Source organism: Pongo pygmaeus, chromosome 8, assembly GCF_028885625.2.
Source record: "Pongo pygmaeus isolate AG05252 chromosome 8, NHGRI_mPonPyg2-v2.0_pri, whole genome shotgun sequence".
In the NCBI taxonomy this organism is placed as follows: Eukaryota; Metazoa; Chordata; class Mammalia; order Primates; family Hominidae; genus Pongo; species Pongo pygmaeus.
The window spans coordinates 88,192,113-88,212,883 of record NC_072381.2 but is presented as its reverse complement, the minus strand read 5'-3'; the positions used below and the strand labels follow the sequence as shown (position 1 = coordinate 88,212,883).

The following is a 20,771-nucleotide window of genomic DNA, read 5'->3' as shown; positions in this document are numbered from 1 at the left end:
CAAAAGCCAACAATTTATTTCTTAAGAGAAAATTCAAAACACCCCTTCTAGGGTTCTTGACCTCCAGATATCTTTCTGTCCACCAAGATGTCTAATAAAACATAAAGTTTCCATGATATAAATTTAATATGGATTACTGAAATTTGAATAAGAGTTCTTATTAAATTTAAAAGTACAGAGTATTCTTTCTTCACTAGTGTAGATGCAGGTATGGTTTCAGGAAACCTATCATAGCTTATTTTAAAACTCTATTGATTTTTGAACATGGTATAGACGTTTCTGGCATTATGTGTGTGTGTGTGTATGTGTCTGTGTGTGTCTCTGTGTGTGTGTGTGTGTGTGTGTATTATTGGGGGATGATGCGTAAAGGTCTACCAATTAACTGTACAAACAACATCTTGCTAGCCTATAAAAATGGCATTACATTTCATTTTAATTTTTTAATGAAGAAAGGGTTATCAAAATTTAGTTACTACTTCTGAAAATTTAATTTTAATTTTAAACTAGAAATGGCAAATGGATTTTTTCCTCATTTCATGAACTGCAAACTCACATGACATATTGATGTTTGTTAAATCGTTTGCAGTTTCTTAGAGGTTTTAATTAAAAAATATTTACTCATGCAGAATAGTTATTTTTTTAAAATTACTAACACGTGGAATACACAGCAAATTACTAATGAAAGTATAATTTGACTTTCCATTATTTTCTTTAATTCAAAATAGTATATTCTGTCTAACTATACTCTTTAAAAAATGTCATTTCATGATGCACGTGTGTACTTTATCTAACTTCCTTTAAAGGCTAAAAGACCTAAGTGAAGATTTTACCATCAAAAGTTAAAAACTAAAGCGAGCCATTTTCCAAGAATTAGACCGTATTTTTACACAGCCATTAAATCATACCACATGACAAGGCTGATAAACTTCATCTGTCATATGAAATTATCTAATACCCCTAAAATAAAATATAATTTTATAAATTTACCTGGTTATCTGAATAATCAGATTTTTCATTTTATGAAATATTCTTAAATGTACAAAACATTTTAAAAATATGAATACATAAAATATGTATATTTTATACTTTAATTTGTGATAGTATGGGTTTTAAAATACTTTAGTGTTAGATTTATTTTTCTTTGATTTGGCCGAATATTCTGTTTCATTTATTTATTTATTTATTTATTTATTTATTTATGAGACATAGTCTCACTCTGTCACCCAGGCTGGAGTGCAGTGGTGCAATCTCGGCTCACTGCAAACTCTGCCTCCTGAGTTTAAGCGATTCTCATGCCTCGGCCTCCCAAGTAGCTGAGATTACAGGCGCACGCCCCCATGCCTGGCTAAAATAATATTCAGTCTAATTTTATATGTCTACACACAAACGCACCAGTATTCCCTCACATTAGAATATTGTTATATTATTTTCTATTATTTCAAAAACATCTTACTGAACATAAAACAAAATTTTTGTCATCACTGTAGACATGACAATGCAAGCAAAAACATACTTGAAATTAAAAAGAATCACACTATGTATTTTTATACATGCAAGGTGAATTTTGATTAAGGGTTAATTATGTTAAAAAATCTTAATCATAGTAATACTCCAAACTATCCTAAATAGGCAGGTAAGTCTCATTTAAGTCTGATGCAGCTGTTATTTGTGAAATTCATGTTAATGTCAACGGTTCACTTTCTCAAAAAAATAGCATTTGAAATGCCTACTATGTACCAGGAGCAATTCTTGGATTACAGCAATGAATCAAAAAAGATAGTCTTTGTCCTCACAGAAATTGCAATGTAATATAATGATCCAAATATTCTCTTTTCTGAGATAAAAGATGCTGACAGTTGTTTGCAGAAAAATATTAGCCACAGGCTTGCATGTTTACCTTTCATCTGTCTTCTCCCTAGAGCATGGCTTTGTATTCACAGGCTTACAAAATTCTGTCTTTTTATATAGGAAATTCTTCTTGTTTTCTAACCACTTTGTTAACACAAAAACAATTATGTGCTTTACTCATGTAATAAGATTTACAGAGGATATTTCTTTTACATATTGTTAAAATGTTAGTGCTATCTATGAACAATTATATCACAGAATGAAGAAGGCACATCTTTGTGTAGTCTTAATTTTAACTAATAGCCAATAATTGAAAAACCCAAAAGTAAGTTAATCTCTGAATCCTTCTAAAGAAAACATATATATAATTACAATAATGTTCACACAGCTTCCTATGAGTGTTTTATTTGCCAACAATAATAAAGACTTTATACAAAATAGTGATTTTTAATCAGATAAATATATAAAGTTAGCAATTTAGGATTATGCGAAAGGATAATAATTATCTGTTAATTTTAAATTGCTGGTATTTTAGTCGACTAAAAATCTATCATGCATATTAGCTGATTTACCTCTCCTGAAAAAAAAAATGAAAGCAAGGAGTAGCATAGTTAGTTTTTGTAAAAAAAGTATGAACAAGTATGAATAAAATTATATTTTGTGAGATTTAGCTGGAATTTTGAAATTGGCTGAAATAAAGTTGAAATAATTGTTTTTCTCCTAGGATTCAAAATAGACTTCAAAAAAAAAAAAACCAGTTTTAACTGAAACAAATCTATTCATTGTGAAACATTATTTCAAATACATCAGGGTCCAAGGTGTCAAAAGAATATTCAAATAATACAAATAAAACATTTACTTAGCAAAACTTTCATATTTGCTATGCAATACAGAATGGAAATTCTAGTAGAGGTATCAATTGATCATCAGTAACAGAAAAACACAAAGAAAACATTTGTTATAATAGTGTTCCATAAAACTTACTTATTGAAAAGAAATTTTAGATTGATTATTTCTAAGATTTGGTAAAGTCTCAAGTGTAGCATGGAAATTAATCACTTACTGTTTTTAAGTCATTTATAATATTTACTCTGACTGTTGTCAATAAGATCCCTCATATCTCTAAATAAACCCTTTTAAAGATACTGAATAAACTCCATAGAGAATACTGACGGGATGCTATTTGCTATTTTCTCACAAATAATGCTCACACCTTGCCTGTCCCGAAGTACTAAGATAAAACCAAGCACATTAACCAATTTTCACCAAAATATATTCAATAAAGATCATTTTATCAAGCAAAGTAAATATGTTTGTAAGGATTTATCTGAAATGTGAAGCTGCTACTATTGAATCTTCCCTCTTTATTAATGATTTTTTAAAAGAGAATGTAATATAACAAAAATCACCTATTAATTTTGATGGTACCACACTATCAAATTTTCTGACACTAAGTATTACTTTCCAATAGAAATTCACCATGTTCATATTGACCTTTGGGATAATCCTCTACTATGTGTTAAATGAGGCAGTGATATCACTGAGCCAAATTGAACGACTTAATGCATTTTCTGATTTTTTCTGAGTAAAACATATTTTTAAATAGTAAAGTTGGCCAGGCGCGGTGGCTCATGCCTGTAATCCCAGCACTTTGGGAGGCCGAGGCAGGTGGATCACGAGGTCAGGAGATCGAGACCATCCTGGCTAACACAGTGAAACCCCATCTCTACTAAAATACAAAAAATTAGCCGGGCATGGTGGCGGGTACATGTGCTCCTAGCTACTTGGGAGGCTGAGGCAGGAGAATGGCGTGAACCTGGGAGGTGGAGCTTGCAGTGAGCTGAGATCACGCTGCTTCTTTCCAGCCTGGGTGATAGAGCGAGAATCCATCTCAAGAAAAAAAAAAAAGGAATAAAATTATCTGTGATTGTGAACAAACATATCTACACACAGTTGTGAATTTGAATTTTTAATTACGCACTGCTAGGACATTGAATGAAGGATAAAAAAAGAATTATTCTTTGTAAATTATATGTTACTAGATGAGGTCACCATCAACTGATTTGTTGGCAAATCAATTAAAAAGTCAAAAACATTTTTGACTAATCTACATATATTCAATCAACATCCATCTTCTCTATTTCAACCACATATGCTCTTTCTCATCTTCTCCAGCTATCTTCTTGCCATTTCTTAAACTTATCAGCATATTTATCTTCAGAGTCTTTGAATTTATTCCTCTGTCTATAATGTAAATTCCCTGGATGAATGCATGGCTCACATCTTCAGTCTTAACTTTATACGGTTTTGCTCAAATGTAATTTCCTCAAAGAAACAAGTTCTCTATCTGAAACAGCATCACTGCCTCCTCAGTTGTTCATCACACCTTGGTTTCTTGCTCTGTTTCATTTTTTCTCCCTGTCTCTACCTCCATGTGGAAAGTGGTTTTGCCTGTTTTCTTCTCTGATGCATCACCAGTACCAGAACAGATTCTCACACAATATAGAGTGTCAATAATCATACCTTGAGGAAATAACTAAGCAAATAAATGATTAATGAAATGACTGATTGATTGAACACAAAATTATGTATTGAGCATGTGTTCAAGATTGTTTGTAACAGGGAACGAGAGAATTGCAAGCAGGTGGTCTTATATTTTATTTCAGCTGTTTTGTTGTAAAAATGAAGACAAATTTGGGAGAATAATTTTACTACTATACTTTGACTAGGAACTATTGTCTTTCTTACTCAAAACCAACTTAAGAAGCAACCCTCTCAACCACACCCAAGTCGGCCAACTCAAAGCACTGCTCTGTAAAATTGTAAATTTTCAAAAGCAAACATACAAATGACAGTAAAAGCAATAACCTAGTTTCCAATGTGTCCTGAGGTACATGAAAAGAGCTTAGTGCTAACCAGGTCAGCATTTTTGGCTTGAGAACCAAGGATTACTGTATGACAAAATGGAGAATCTAGAAAGCAAAAACTTGGATCAATAGTAAAAAAAAATCTTGATTCTTGACATCAGTGGCAAGTTGCTTTGGTGGATTTTTTTAAAAAACACTCAATATATTAGTATATATCTACATTTTGTTGAATAAACCCATTTGAATTTAAGCAAAAGTAGTGTACTTTAACAGTGCATAGATTATAACAATTTCATAAAAATTTTATATTGAGTATACTCAACAGATTCATTTCTATTCATACTGAAAAGTAAGTATACATTCTTTGCTTACACTACCTGATACAAATATAAAATAAATGCTCATTTTAGTATAGATGTCACATTTGTATGAAGTAGTAATAGATGAAGGGATAGCAAGTACTTTCATATTCATTAAATCACATGACATACTTATATTTAGTTGAATTACATAAGTAATTCAATTTAGGAATAGTTGGCATTTGAATATTTGTTCTGAAAACTGCCGTAGGAAATATTTTAAGTCTGAAAAATTTTCAAGATAGTTTTTGAATTACTATTTATATCTAGTAATTGCTAAGAACCTTTACCTTTATACTATTGATTGCTGCACTCTATTCAAAAGTGAAGATAGTGATCAGATTTTCAGTGTCTTAACAGGGAAGAAACTCACAGCTCAATTGTCTCAGCAACACAAATCCAAAGTCTAACAGTCAATATTTGATCATAAGGAATGGAAGAAATGAAATAACTGTTTATGGTAAAAGGAAATTTAGAGAAGAAAGGCCTTAAAGACAGGGAATGGTAAAATCTAAGACCTCAAGAGAGCCCGTGTAAGGAAGAGAGGATGGAGAAATACTGCTTAGGAAAGTTCTGTACAAAGAAAAGCTTCATGAGCTTTATTTCAAAGCCAGTAATTGAACTTTGGTGCTTCCTCCACTCTTCATCGATAAATTTCCACAAGCAACTCACTCCCCAAATAACTTCAAAAAAATTATACAATCTAAATGTAAACTTCTTCATTGAGTCCATCATGGTATCCTTGGTTGATGTTGCTTTCAAATTATGGAGATGCCTCAGAATTACCTTTCATTTCCCAAATTTACTGAGAGTGTACAATATATTTTAAACTTTAAATTCATAAAGCTCCTTCAGGGTGGGTTTTCTAATCTCTCACATAGTGATATCCTTTTGTCTCTGAATCTGTCCATTTCTGTACAGTCACCGTGGTGTGTTCTAACAATGACTTAAAATCATTTTCTCCTTCTCTTTACGTAGCAGTGCCTGTACACTTCAGCAGATTCTGAGAATTAGTTTGAATGAGTGGTTCCAAAGCATGTATAATGTCAATCTATAGTTGCTGTAAAGCAGCCAAGGACTCTGATGTGGTTGGCACTCAGTGGCAGGTCTTTAAATAGTCCCAGAGTAACGGCCCCCACCTCTCTCCTTTAAGTAAGGCTTCAATGCTATAAGCTACTTAGAGTCAAGAGAAACTAGAAAATATCTGTTCAGAAAGGTACTTTAGACATTCTCCTTTAATTAAACATAGATAATGTGGTCTGTTTCTCTAAATGCATTCTCCCCTCAAAATGAAATTACATACTAAATACGCCCTACATGCTAGTTCAAGAGCTTTCTGGTGGTAGTCAGGAACCAATATATCTCTGTTTGTCCATTTTGCCCCTTTACAACGTAAGCTTAGTATTACCAGCAATTGTGATGAAAATAATCTGGCCATCAGAGAAATGCACATCAAAACCACAACGAGATACCATCTCACACCAGTTAGAATGGCAATCATTAAAAAGTCAGGAAACAACAGGTGCTGGAGAGGATGTGGAGAAATAGGAACACTTTTACACTGTTGGTGGGACTGTAAACTAGTTCAACCCTTGTGGAAGTCAGTGTGGCGATTCCTCAGGGATCTAGAACTAGAAATTCCATTTGACCCAGCCATCCCATTACTGGGTATATACCCAAAGGACTATAAATCATGCTGCTATAAAGACACATGCACGCATATGTTTATTGCAGCATTATTCACAATAGCAAAGACTTGGAACCAACCCAAATGTCCAACAATGATAGACGGGATTAAGAAAATGTGGCACATATACACCATGGAATACTATGCAGCCATAAAAAATGATGAGTTCATGTCCTTTGTAGGGACATGGATGAAATTGGAAATCATCATTCTCAGTAAACTATCACAAGAACAAAAAACCAAACACCACATGTTCTCACTCATAGATGGGAATTGAACAGTGAGAACACATGGACACAGGAAGGGGAACATCACACTCTGGGGACTGCTGTGGGGTGGGAGGAGGGGGGAGGGATAGCATTAGGAGATATACCTAATGCTAAATGGCGAGTTAATGGGTGCAGCACACCAGCATGGCACATGTATACATATGTAACTAACCTGCACATTGTGCACATGTACCCTAAAACTTAAAGTATAATAATAATAATAATAAAAAAGAAAATAATCTCTTGTTCAGCCCAAGATGATGTAATGAATCTGTCATTAAAGTGCTGTTGAGGACAAAGATCAGGAATTGAAAGCATCTAACAGAGCCCAGGATGAGAAAGAAGTTTATGGATCTCCGCCTGTTAAATTCATAATTCTTCCAAGCATACACATATGTATAAATGCACTTGACATATATATTCACAAAGAATATTTCCGTCCCACAAATTATAAAAGTCTTTGAGAGATAGAGACATGTGTATAAATAAGTGTTCTATAAATGTAGCTCAATGACTTACATAAACAATTAGCTATAATTTAAAAAATGAGCTATTTAGATGCTTTGCTTTAGTAGTGAATGTATTTAGCTATAGGGATTATTTAGCAATAGACATCAGTTAAGTGAGCCACAGGCAATTTGACTTGAAGTAAATTTACTAATTTAGCTGATTAAAGATTTGTTAGGCCTTTCTTTTCAAAGAGGCCTCAAAGCCTTTAAAAATGAGTGCTCATCATTCTGGTAAAATAGGAAACCCACATGTTTTATTACTACCAATTAAAAGATATACTGGAAAGGAGAAATTAAAAGAGTATAGAGCAAGGCTAAAAATAACTATCTCTTTTCTTTCTTTTTCTCAGACAGGATCTCACTCTGCCACCCATGCTTCAGTGCAGTGGAACGATCTCAGTTTACTACAGCCTCCCCTCCCAGCCTCCTAGGTTCCAGTGATTCTCGTGCCTCAGCCTCCCAAGTAGCCGGGACTATGAGTGTGTGCCACCACACCTGACTAATTTTTGTATTTCTAGTAGAAACAGGGTCTTGCCATGTTGGCCAGGCTGGTCTTGAACTCCCGAGCTCTAGCAATCCAGCTGCATCAGCCTCCCAAAATGCTGGGACTATAGGCATGAGCCACCCAACATGGCCAAAAATAGTTGAGTCATCGGGAAGTTTAGATTGCCTAAAGAAAAATATAAAAATATTTGCATGGATTGTTTCCCTTAGATTTTTAAGACAAAAATGATTAAAGCACTACATTATAATATCTGGCAGAGGTTCATTTGATCACCATATTTTTAGAAATTTAATGCAAAAGAGAAATGCAAAACATTTATTCTCTAGATCAGTATTTATACTTCTTGTGATGACTTAAATAACCCTGGCAGCTTTCTGAGTAGTTGGCAGTTTCTACAAAATATGCCAAGTAAGGAGTACAACATTACTATACTATATCATGTCATTTTCTTCTAAAACACAAATATTGAACTTTTACCACCTGCTACAGTACAGCAGTGCTATGGCAACATCTTCGTAGAGTTCCTAAGCTCCTTTGAAAAGTAGGATCTAATCAGCACAAAAGGAAATAAACTATCATCATTGCTGTTGCTGTAATTACCTAGTTGGCAAAATAAGCTCTATACAGAATCATACATCAAAACAAATTTGCTTAGGAAAACTAATGTTTTATTTCAGCCCAGCTTATATTTTCAAATGAATTGGTTAACAATTAGAAAAGAAATTGTTGATAAACCTTGCATTATGTTTATTGAATTTTTATTTCTGGCTAAAAAGGTTAACTGTTTCCACTGTGGAATATTTAGAAAATATAGATTTCTTTCTTTAAAAATAGTTAACCATAAGGAAGCCATAATTCATCATTGTAACAGAGAATCTTTTTTCATATATCTTTTACTTTATAGTATTTTGATATTTTTTCTCTACTGTAGACACATTTGGGATTTACTTCCAACTTACATAAATGCATCATAATAACTCTAACTCCATATGATTTTATAATCAATAAGGATAGATTTTAAAAACATAATCAAAATGTTCACATTTTTGTAATTACTTAATGTGGCAAACATTTTATTAATACTTAAATTTGTTTAAACAGAGGCCAGAAGTACTGTAGATATTTCTGAGTGATTTCAAAGAATGTGCAGGAATATACGTCTGTGTCAATTCTTTAAACGAGTAAAAGGAGCATCTGTAATGCAGCAAAATCAATCATGAAGAAGTAACTGATGCAGGAATTGCCTATACATGTTTTCAAAGTACATGTACATGTGTAGATTGAATTACAAGAAAAAGGTCACTTTCTAATAAGGCAATTGACAATTATTTTGTAAAAAATATAAAAGTGCAAGCGCATACTTTAGAACAAATATTAAGTACAAGCTTACTGGAAGAGTCTATCATGTAATTAGCAGACGAAATGAGCCGCAGACCACGTTTACATAACTTAGTTTAAAATAGAAACAGAGTCCCAAGAGATAACCATTTTACTGCTGCCCAGTTGAGGAGAAAACACTTTCAATATTTCTACATTAAAGTTCAGAGAGTCAAGGCGGCTGATGCAGAACAAAAACACTAATGATAAGGAAAAAAAGTTTTTCCAAAGAAGAACTTGATATGAATTAGATATTAATTGTTAATTACTTCAGAAGGCCCAAGTGAAAATTCAGACTTCTTTCTCTGCTCTTGGCCTTATTTCATGTTCCCGCTTTCTAAGCACATTAGGTTTTCCTATTAATCAGTCACAATCACCATGTCTAATCGACTATGGATCTAGATCCTTAACAGATCCCCGCCAATAGAAGTTAGCAATGTAAGGCTTGTTTTGTGGTTCACTTCTTTGGAGGAATACGTTGTGTTTCTGTTAGATGACTATATACATGATAGTCAACTTCCAGCCCATATCTGGATGCATTCTTGAGATGACTCTGAATCAAAGAATTTCTTTTAAACCAAAACTAAATATTTATATTAATTGAAAGAGACTTTTATAATGTATTCCAAGTAAAGCATGAATTTCCAGAGAGTGGCATAATTTAAACCCATATTGGAGGGGAATTATACATGGATTTGGGTTGAAACTTTCATTTTAGTACCTCTAGTCATAGCAGATTGAGAATTAAAATCTGAAGAAAACCCTCTTAGATAAGACATTTGTAAAATAAAAAACTCACTCACCATTCCGACTCTCTTCGTCAATAGCAACTATGGTAGCTGGGGGTCCTCCCCTAGCTAGTTTGCAATCTAAAGAGAGAAAATAACCAAAAGTAAGAATTGACTGCAGGGGTACCCACACTGAGAAAAAAATTCATTGAGATGTATATTAATATCTAAAAAGGAAAATCTTGCAATCTAATTAATATGCATCACTACATTTAATATTTTTAAAAACGTTTTATAATAACCACATAGATTCCTTACCACACCATAATACAGTCACTTTGTGCATCACAAAACTACTCGTATCTTACTGAGAAAACATCAGCAGGGACCACTGGAGAGCAGAAGTCCTTCAGGACAGAGACAATGGGATGGAAATTTAACCCACAGAAATAACAGAAAGGGATGATTAACAAGGATAAATTGTAATTAAAGCATCACAACAGAAACAAACATAATTGGACTTTAATTGTGATAAAGGGTCTAATTAGAGAGCATGAATAGAATTTTAATAATGTTCTAAAGAGAATAAAACAAAGACAGACAAGCAATGCTCATGAGGCTGTTTGGGGTTTTTATTTTTGTCATCTTACCCTCATATTGCCAGTCTGGAGTCAAAAGTATAGAGTCATCAATGGAAGCATATCAGAAAAATAGAAGAAAGGAAGGAAGACAGAATATATGTATATATTTAGTGAGAGATTTAAAGATATAAAAAGCATTATACAATAACATTATCTAATGATTTGTGGAAATAGAATATATAAACTCTCTATCAGATTTTCTACTTCTAATATAATGTTAACACATTCACTGGATAATACACATCATTAGCATTTTAAAAGCCATTACAAAAAAGACTAGAAAATAACGTAAAGTAAATTGGTATTTTTCTTACGAAAAGATAAATACGAATTACTTATGAACAGTCTGTTATCTGTATGCTGAGAAAACTTCAAGAATAGTGCCTGTCAATCAGTAGTGATGATTAATTCATTATTTCAAACACTGCTAATATCCTTTCAGGTATCACATGATAATGAACATAAAAAATAGTATCATGAGCTATAATATCCATGACAGTTGAAATGCGAAAGCTTTGCCGGCAGAATGTCAAATGTGCATCTCTGAGACATAAAGTACTCTCCTAGGAAATACTTTGTGAGGCAGAGAGAGCTATGTGATGCAGTTATACATACATAGCACACTCCTGTACAGCAGTGCAAATTAATTTTGCTTAAAGTTTTCCAAATTTGTGTGTTATTTGGGAAATAATTTCAAGGTTTATTTACTTATTTATTAAAATTCTGCCATTTATTATGTACATATACATGAATAATTAGGCCTTCAGGAAGCACTTTTCTGTATTGTAAGGTATGTACTCTCTCATATGAAGCAAAGAAGCTGGGAGATCTACAAATTTTCTCTCTTTACGCTTGTCAATATTGAAGGAGTTCCAAGTCATAACATTTTCAGATCTAAAATATCTCATACTCATTATGCCTCTTCTTCTCCTTATGCCCTCCTACAGAGCTCAGCACTACACTATTTGTCATCTCTGCTCTTGATTTAGTTTCCTTGCTGTTCTCCCAGAAGTCTTGTTCTCATCCTGCATTCATCTATTCCTTTCATGAGAATGATTTTCATGTACCCAAATCAAAAGTGAAATAATGGCACTCCTCTGAACAAAAACCTTACATGTTTCTTTTGGAGAAAATGAAAAAAAAAATCAGAAGAACAAACTTTCTTCACATGGCCTTAACATCCTTTATTGAGAATTAAGCAACCTGTCCTTCAATTACATGAATCCTCTTACTGTTGCTGGAATGTAGCTTGTATTTTTAGCAAAATTTTGTTATCTAAATTCATTGTTGCCTTTTTCTGCCTAGTAAGTCTCTGCTTCTTTTTGTAGAAGTAGATATTTCACATATTTGCACCTAGTGCAAATTAATTTTGATTAAAGCCTTCCAAATTTTCGTGTTACATGAAAAATGATTTCAACATTTCTTTATTTACTGTTTTATAAAATTCCTCCAATTATTATGCACATAGAAATGAATAATTAGGCTTTGGAAAGCACTGTATTGTAAGGTATGCACTCTCTCATATGTACATACACACACACATATACACACACTCATGTCACTGTGAGCCAATGCCATAATACCTACTGAAAATAGATAAAAATTATGTATTTTAGTGTGAATATTGGTAGAAGAATAAATATTTAATCAACAACTTTATGGACAAGCAGAATACAGAAAAATAAAAGAAGGGGAAATTTGGATATAAATGTTTTTAAATCTTTTTACATTTTGTTACTATTAAGTTTAAAGGTAGGCTTTATGAAGCTAAGCCAAATAATATCTTCATATTCCAGCCCTTCCTCACTCTCCACCTTTCCCATTCTCAAAGTTAATTCTCCATTCATACCAAACCAAATTTATGTTTTTTGCATCAACTCTTAAAATATACTTTCCACTCTTCTTCCCCTGGTTAATTTTATTCCTTTTTCAAGAATCTGCCTAGGCATCACCTCTTCTTGAAAATCCTTCTCGTTGTCATTCTAGATTAAGTGCTTATTCTCTGTATTCCTGCAGTACACACTGTATCCCATTGGACTAATTGCCCCATTGGCACAATACTAATGTGTCTTTCTCTCTCACAAGAGCTCCTTCAGACCAAGCCTGCATCATTTTCACCTTGGTAACCTCAGAACCTGATACTGGTACTGAAAGAATGTTTGTTGACTTTTTCCACAATGTAGTCTGCTAAGCTACAATCTTCCATTAAAACCTCTCCATAAGAGCAGCTCAGAAGTCTCTGTTTTCACTAACCCCTCAATAGCAGAAACAGCCCAGAAGAAGCTGCTTAACTACATTTTCTCCTGCTACAGTACCCTTAGATAATTCCCACTAAGATTTATTATTTTAGTAGATTCAAAATTCTCCCCAATAAAACATTTTTTATATACTACATATACTTCCGGATAAATACAAAAATAGTTTAAACTTTTTTAAGACTCAAAACACAAAACGAAAAGAGGTTAGGCAGACACATAATAAATAATCTATTAATAACATTGTTCATAACAAAGTGTTTTTAAATGATGCGTTCATGACAGCATAATTAATTAGTTTTGAAGTGCACAAAAGTATTTTTAATAAGAACAATTATATTTAGAATTGTCTTGAAAAGAAAGTAATTTGGATGTAATACCCAACTATATATTATGTATGAAAATACCCAAATGTAAATCAAAGGGAAGACTAGAAAGCAATTTGGGGGATGGGGAGATTGTACCCTATGGTCTGTGGATCATCTGTCTGCCACAGGAAAGTCAGGTGAGCTGCTGATACCTGTACCTTGGAAATGGACTTCCTTAATCTATTTAATTTCACCCTTGACTGTCCTGGTTAAATCACAAATTCATTGTTTTTCATGCCTAAAGTTTCTAGCCTGTTAGGCCTATACTCATTTTCCATATCCAATTTGTTGTAAAGTACAGGATATGAATACCAATAACTGAATGCTCAGTGTGGCTTATTTTTGCAAACTTGTCACAATGCTAAAAATAAGCCATATATTTAAAAACATTCATATGCAATAGATGGGATTTAAAATCCAAAGAGAAGAATTAAAAAGACAAATAATGACTGATCTCACAGATACTAAACCTGTGATACTCTGTTTTCATTGTAGCCTGAATTTTAAGAGCATGTTACAGACAGGTCAGACAAAGGCTTTTGAAAATCTAGGGTTTTCCAAATATGCTCATTTCGTAAAAATGAGAGCAAGCAGCCAGGAATTAAAATTCTATTCCCACTTTAGCCTATTCTCAAAATGTTCTTTTAACGTTGATCAATGTGTTTTCAATAAAACTTCAAAACTATTTACTTTAAGAAAATATATTAACATAGTAATTGCCCTTATATGTTAATAACTTGTGTATTGAATTTCCTACCCATATTTATCTTCTGAGCCTGGGTCCCATTTGCCCAGACAACTTCTGTACTTGCAATTTCAAAGTTGTCTTAAATGTAGCCCTCCAAATCGCATCCCCATTGCTATCATAGCCCAAAACTGGATATTTTCAGATATATTATTTCAGTGAATGGCATAATTCTGCACCAAGCCACATAAGTCAGAAACCAGGAGGTCACATTTCACTTTACCCATCTTTCTAGCTTTCCAAAATGCACCGATCGATAAGTCTTGAATTTAATTCCTAAAGAAAAACTTGTCATATCCATTCACTGCTCTCAATCTGCAGTGGTACCAGGCTAATCCTGTCTCTTACCTAATCAAATAAGTTTTTCTAACTGCTTTCCTTACAATCAATCTTGCCCTTACTCTAAGTTAATTTTCTATCTTTAAGCAGTGTGATCTTTATAATTAAAACCTTGCTTATTTTTAAAATAATTTACCATTTATTTTAGGTTATAAGCTAAAATATTTTGGCCATCTACAACTCATCACAAATATGATTCTAGAATGTAAACTAACATATTTTATATAACCTACAAAGTCCTGCACAATATGCCTTCTCCTTCCCTCTCCAGTCTCATCTATTTCCATGTCCCTATTTTCTCAAAGCAAAATAGTTTTTGATCCCTTGACTAGGTAAGGTTCCCCAATATATACTCTCATAACTCTGCCTCATAATATCAATTTATGATCTCTTGGTTCTTCACAGAAAGAAAACTCAGTGATAACATCGACCTTGTTTCTATTCCACACGGTTATGTCCACAGGGCAGATTTTCCTGGCACACTTTTGATTCCAAGCAATTATTTACTGAATGCATAAACAAAGGGCCTCAATCAAATTTGTAACAACAAAATTAAAACAATACTCTGTACATTAATTCCCTTTTTTCTTTTTAATTTTTCAAATGTCTTTCTCAAGTGCAAGTACAGCAGGTCCTTGAATGACATTGTTTCACTCAGTGTCATTTCATTATAACAACGAAAAAAAAACCCAACTAATTCCAGGCCTGAGCCACTATCTGTGTGGATTTTTCAAGTTCTCCCCAAATCTGTGTGGACTTTCCTTGGGTAGTCCAGTTTCCTCCCACATCTCAAAGATGTACATGCTAGGTTCATTGGCATGGCTACATGGTACCAGTGTGAGTGAGTGTGGGTGTGTGTGTGAGTGGCCCTGAGAAGGAATGGTATCCTGTCCAGGGTGGGTTCCTGCCTTATGCCCTGAGCTACTGGGCTAGCAGGCTCCCTGATGGGAGGTTCTGAACTGGTAAATAATTATCTCACTTTTTTTGATTAATCTTTCTTAAATGCATGTATAGCTCACATTTATTTCAATATTTAATATAAGAATTTTTTTGGTCTTTATTTAGAAGTGTGGTGATGTTTCTGTAACCATAACTATGCCATAGGAACTTGTTTATATTTTGTTTAGCCTATAATAAAATTGGTTTCATTATATGTCATTTCATTTAAAGTCTCAATTTCCAAGAACCTATGGACAATATTAACTGAAGACTTACTGTAATGAGGAAAAAACGGACAGATAATTTGTTGTCTAAAGCTAAGGTCATTGGCGATATCTCAGCAGATGTGAAAGGCTACCAATAAAGTAAGAAAGGTGCAGATAATTCTGCAAGAATTTGAGGGTATTTGGAACAAGTTATGAAAGATTAGAGCGAGTTCACAATAATAGACAAAGTAAAGTGATGCAAAAAAGGAGAAAATGTTCACTTGCTTCCAATTGTCTACCATTTCTATTAGAATTCCAAGCTGTTTTATGATTTTACCAAATTGTATCTTAAAGGAATAAAACTAAGAAATTTCCGATACTAAAGTTTAAATTATATCAAAGATCAACTTACCTTTTTTTTGTCATCTTAGAATTTTTAAGCTATTTCCTTACAAGCTGCCTAAATCACCAGTATCTCTGTGGCACCTAGTAGAGTATTTGACTTAACATAGTCATTTAATTTATTTGCTGAATTAGGAAATATCTTCCTCTATGGAAAATTAATAAAATGAATAATCCATCAAATCCTTAGCTTTAACCATTTCACATCTTTGGGAGAGTGTTTTAAGATGTTAAAGAAATGGGTTTCTAATATATTATAGTGGTTGTGAACATGTGCTTTGGAGTAACAAAACCTAACTTCAAATCCTAACTTTGGTTTTTAATAGTTGTATAATATTGGACAAATTATTTAACCTCTTGTGTTTCATTAATGGGGATAAGAGTAATTACAACTAACTCATCTATTTTTACAAGGACAAAATGAGAAAATCTATGGTAGTTTCTTAGAACAGTGTCTGGCAAAATGTACAGGCAGAATAGGCATATATTTGCTTTTTATAGTATCCTTATTTTCACGAGGAATATATTCGAATAAAACGTTTTTTCTATTTTTTTCCTTTGATGCAAGGGCTGATAGTAAATATAGTAAATAAACCCTCAGCTTTCCCAAATATTCAGTGAGGGTAGATCTTAGTTATATATGGGATTGTGAAATATGTTGTTATTAAGAATAAAGGTAATTACATGAAACATCACTGGTGGTCTGTAGGGACAAAAATTTGCTTGAATTCCTATCCCAGATACCAAGCTAGATATACTCTGATGGATTAAATTTACTGGAGAAAAATAGACTCTTTGAACTTGAAGCTTAAAAAAAGTAATGGGGTTCTTACAGTCCTCTACTGGTCCCAGTATGCCCCTGAAATGAGTTGGTGAGATTCCACAGAAAGATCAAGGAAGAGTTGCAGATTTTGTGAAACCTCTATTCCTGTCAACATTTCTCTATTATCAGTTTGGTTATTCAGAGTCATCTAGTCTCTTGCTCATGTGTTTGTATTTACACACACACACACACACACTGAATCTATTGCTAAGTTCAAAGCAATTTGACCTCTCATTCAAAGATGGTACTGTGTTCTCTTTAAATTTCATGCTACACAGGCATTCTGTTTTCAATTTGCATGTCACAAGCAGCAGCAGAGGGACTGTTCTCATTTTTCCTGTTGATCTTCGGTATATTCATTTTCAGGAAAATACACACAGGAGTGAAATCTTAAGACAGATACTACTTGTTTTACATTTTGACTGCTTCATCCAAAAGAAAAGTTTGATCTTGAATTTATAAAATCAATGGAACAATAATCTAACTTGTATGATCTAAAGTTACAGTCAACAAAGTAATGGAAAAAGACCATGATTGAACAAAAGCAAAATAAACTGAGTAAACTTAAGGATATAGCAAGTAATTCAGTTTCAGTTCAAGAACAGGATAGGCTACTTGTATTACTCTCTTGGCATTACCATTTGCAGATTTCAGATTTCACCATGAAGGGAGCAAATGATATTTTATGTACCTTAGCGTCATTATTAATTGAATTATATAATTTGATGAAGACTTTAAAACAATATTGTCTAGTAATATCCACCAAATTCATTCATGGTGTTTACTCAACATCATTGCTTTTATCAGTACAATTTACTATGGAGACCATAGCTACCTCAATCTGTACTTTTTAAAAAAACAATTTCCTATTATTTCATTTTATTCTAACTGGTCTATCAACAACAGCAGACTTGCACATAAATGGCATTTGGTCAGAGACAAGAAGCCCATACTTATTCTTAAGAAGTTTGGCCGGGCGTGGTGGCTCACACCTGTAATCCCAGCATTTTGGGAGGCTGAGACAGGTGGATCACAAGGTCAGGAGATCAAGACCATCCTGGCTAACATGGTGAAACTCCGTCTCTACTAAAAATGCAAAAAATTAGCTGGGCATGGTGGTGGGCGCCTGTAGTCTCAGCTATTTGGGAGGCTGAGGCAGGAGAATGGCGTGAACTCAGGAGGTGGAGCTTGCAGTGAGCTGAGATGGTGCCACTGCACTCCAGCCTAGGTGACAGAGCGAGACTCTGTCTCAAAAAAATAAAAATAAATAAAATAAAGAAGTTTAAGGTTATAGGGGCTTTAGGAAAAAGGCAGGATATGAAATAAATTGTCAGTAGAAGGCTGCTCCAAAGATGAAGTATATAATTTTAAGATTGCTTTTGTTGATTGAAAATATTATTGTACTTTCTTATTTTATAGTTTTATGTAAATACATTGTCAAAACATGTTAGTCTTTGTATTCATACATAATTCTCTTACATATAATTCATACCACATGAGTTAGAAACTGTTTAGGTTTTCCTTCCATTGTGGGTTACAACTCTTCTTTTCTTGTCTAAGCTTCCAGCAAGCAACCATGATTCAATTTGAGGAATTTAAGATGAATAGAACAATTCTTGGTCCAAGGTGTAATATTACCACTGACATCAAAAGAGGCCATATAATGTTGTAGTTAAGAACATAGCCTTTGAAACAGACTGCCTAGGTTAAATACTAGTCACATTTAACACCTTGCTCACTCTTAGGACCTTTTTAAAGTTAATTAAATTCTCTGTAGCTCAGTTGCATTATTTGTAAAATAGATGTTGTTTTAGAGTAGTGTCTGGCATATGGAAATGCTTTCTATGTTATTGTGAGGTAAATTTTTATTCTAACCAAATGGGTGAATCACTTAAATTAATATGTCTGTTTTTTTAAAAAGCAATGACTGTCATTTTTTTTTTAATATTTCAGTAGCAGTTTCTTACATTTTTAACATTCAAAGGAAAACCACATTTTATTAGTAGATCAAATAAGGAATGGGGCATATGTTAACTTTTTAGAAAATAATTTCAAATTTTCTTTTATATTTAGGAGGTATACAATATGCAGGTTGTTATCTGGGTATACTGTGAGGTTTGGGATGTGATTGATTCCATCATCAGGTAATGAGCATAGTACTCAACAGTTGTTTTTTAAATACTTGTCCCTTTTCCACCCTCTCCCCTTTTCTAGATGTCCAGTGTCTATTATTGCCATCCTTATGCCCACGGCTATGCAATGTTTAGCTGCTACATATAAGTGAGATTGTGAATTATTTGGTTTTCTGTTCCTGTGTTAACTTGCTTAGGATAACAGCCTATAACTGCATCTGTGTGGCTGCAAACGACATGATTTCATTCTATTTTTATGGCTGCATAGAATTCTATGGTGCATGTGCAGCACGTTTCCTTTATCCAATTCACTGTTGACGGGCACTTAGATTGAAGCCATGTCTTCATTATTGTGAATAGTACTGCAATGAACATACAAGTGCACGTGCCTATTTGGTGGAACAATTTGTTTCCTTTTTTTTTTTTTTTTTTTTTTTGAGACAGAGTCTCGCTCTCGCCCAGGCTGGAGTGCAGTGGTGCGATCTTGGCTCACTGCAAGCTCTGCCTCCCAGGTTCACGCCAGTCTCCTGCCTCAGCCTCCCAAGTAGCTGGGACTACAGGCGCCCGCTACCACACCCAGCTAATTTTTTTGTATTTTCAGTAGAGACGGGGTTTCACCGTGTTAGCCAGGATGGTCTCGATCTCCTGACCTTGTGATCTGCCCGCCTCGGCCTCCCAAAATGCTGGGATTACAGGCCTGAGCCACCATGACCGGCCACAATTTGTTTTCTTTTAGATATATAACCAGTAATAGGATTGTGAGTTTAATAGAAGAGCTGGTATCAAGTCTGAAACTACTCTAAAATATCAAGGAGGAGAGTCTGCTCCCTAACTCATTCTACAATACCAGCATCACCCTGATACCAAAATCTGTCGAAGACACAAGGAATAAAGAAAACTATAGGTCAATATTCCTGATGAACATATATGCAAAAATCTTCAACAAAATAATTCCAAGGCAAATAAAGCTGCACATAAAAAACTTAATCTACCATTATCAAGTAGGCTTCATTCCTAGGATGCAAGATTGATTCAATGTATGCAATTCAATAATTGTGATTTATCACATGAACAAAATTAAAACCAAAACCATTAGGTTTTTGAGAATCTCCAAATTTCCACATTGGCTGAACTAATTTACATTCCCACCAATAGTATACAAGCATTCCTTTCTCTGCAGCATTACCAGCATCTTTTGTTTTTTGACTTCTTAATAATAGCATTTTGACTGGTGTGAGGTAGTATCTCATTGTGGTTTTGATTTGCATTTCTCTGATGATTAGTGATGTTGAGCATTTTTTCATGTTTGTTGTCTGCTTGTATGTCTGTTTTTGAGAGATGTCTGTTCATGTCTTTTACCAATTTTTCAATGTGGTTATTTGGTTTGTGCTTGTTAAATTATTTAAGTTTCTTATGGATTCTGGATTAGACCTTTGCAGGTGCATAGTTTGAAAATACTTTCTACCATTGTGTAGGTTGTATTTTTACTCTGTTAATAGTCTTCCTTGTCAGGCAGAAGCTCTTTAGTTTATGTAGGTCCCACTTGTCAATTTTTGTTTTTGTTGCAATTGCTTTTGAGGACTTGACATAAATTCTTCGTAAATGCAAACATCAAGGATAGTGTTTCCTAGGCTTCCTTTTAAGATTCTTACAGTTTGAGGTCTTACACTTAAACTTTTAATGCATGTTGAGTTAATTTTTGTAGATGGTGAAAGTAAGGGTCCAGATTAATTCTGTATGTGGCTAGCCAGTTAACTCAGCACCATTTGTTG

The 20,771-nt window shown here is 33.7% G+C and overlaps 1 protein-coding gene across 4 annotated transcripts in view; it reads right to left on the bottom strand.

Annotated features, from left to right (window-relative positions):
• The window catches only part of PCDH15 (protocadherin related 15), a 1,016,126-nt gene that overhangs the window by 735,387 nt on the left and 259,968 nt on the right, over window positions 1-20,771 (bottom strand). For all 4 annotated transcript variants that reach the window (XM_063669967.1, XM_063669968.1, XM_054435813.2 and 1 more), the window contains exon 3: window positions 10,225-10,290. In XM_063669967.1, the coding sequence (XP_063526037.1) occupies window positions 10,225-10,290 (66 nt within the window). The remainder of the gene's footprint in view (window positions 1-10,224; window positions 10,291-20,771) is intronic.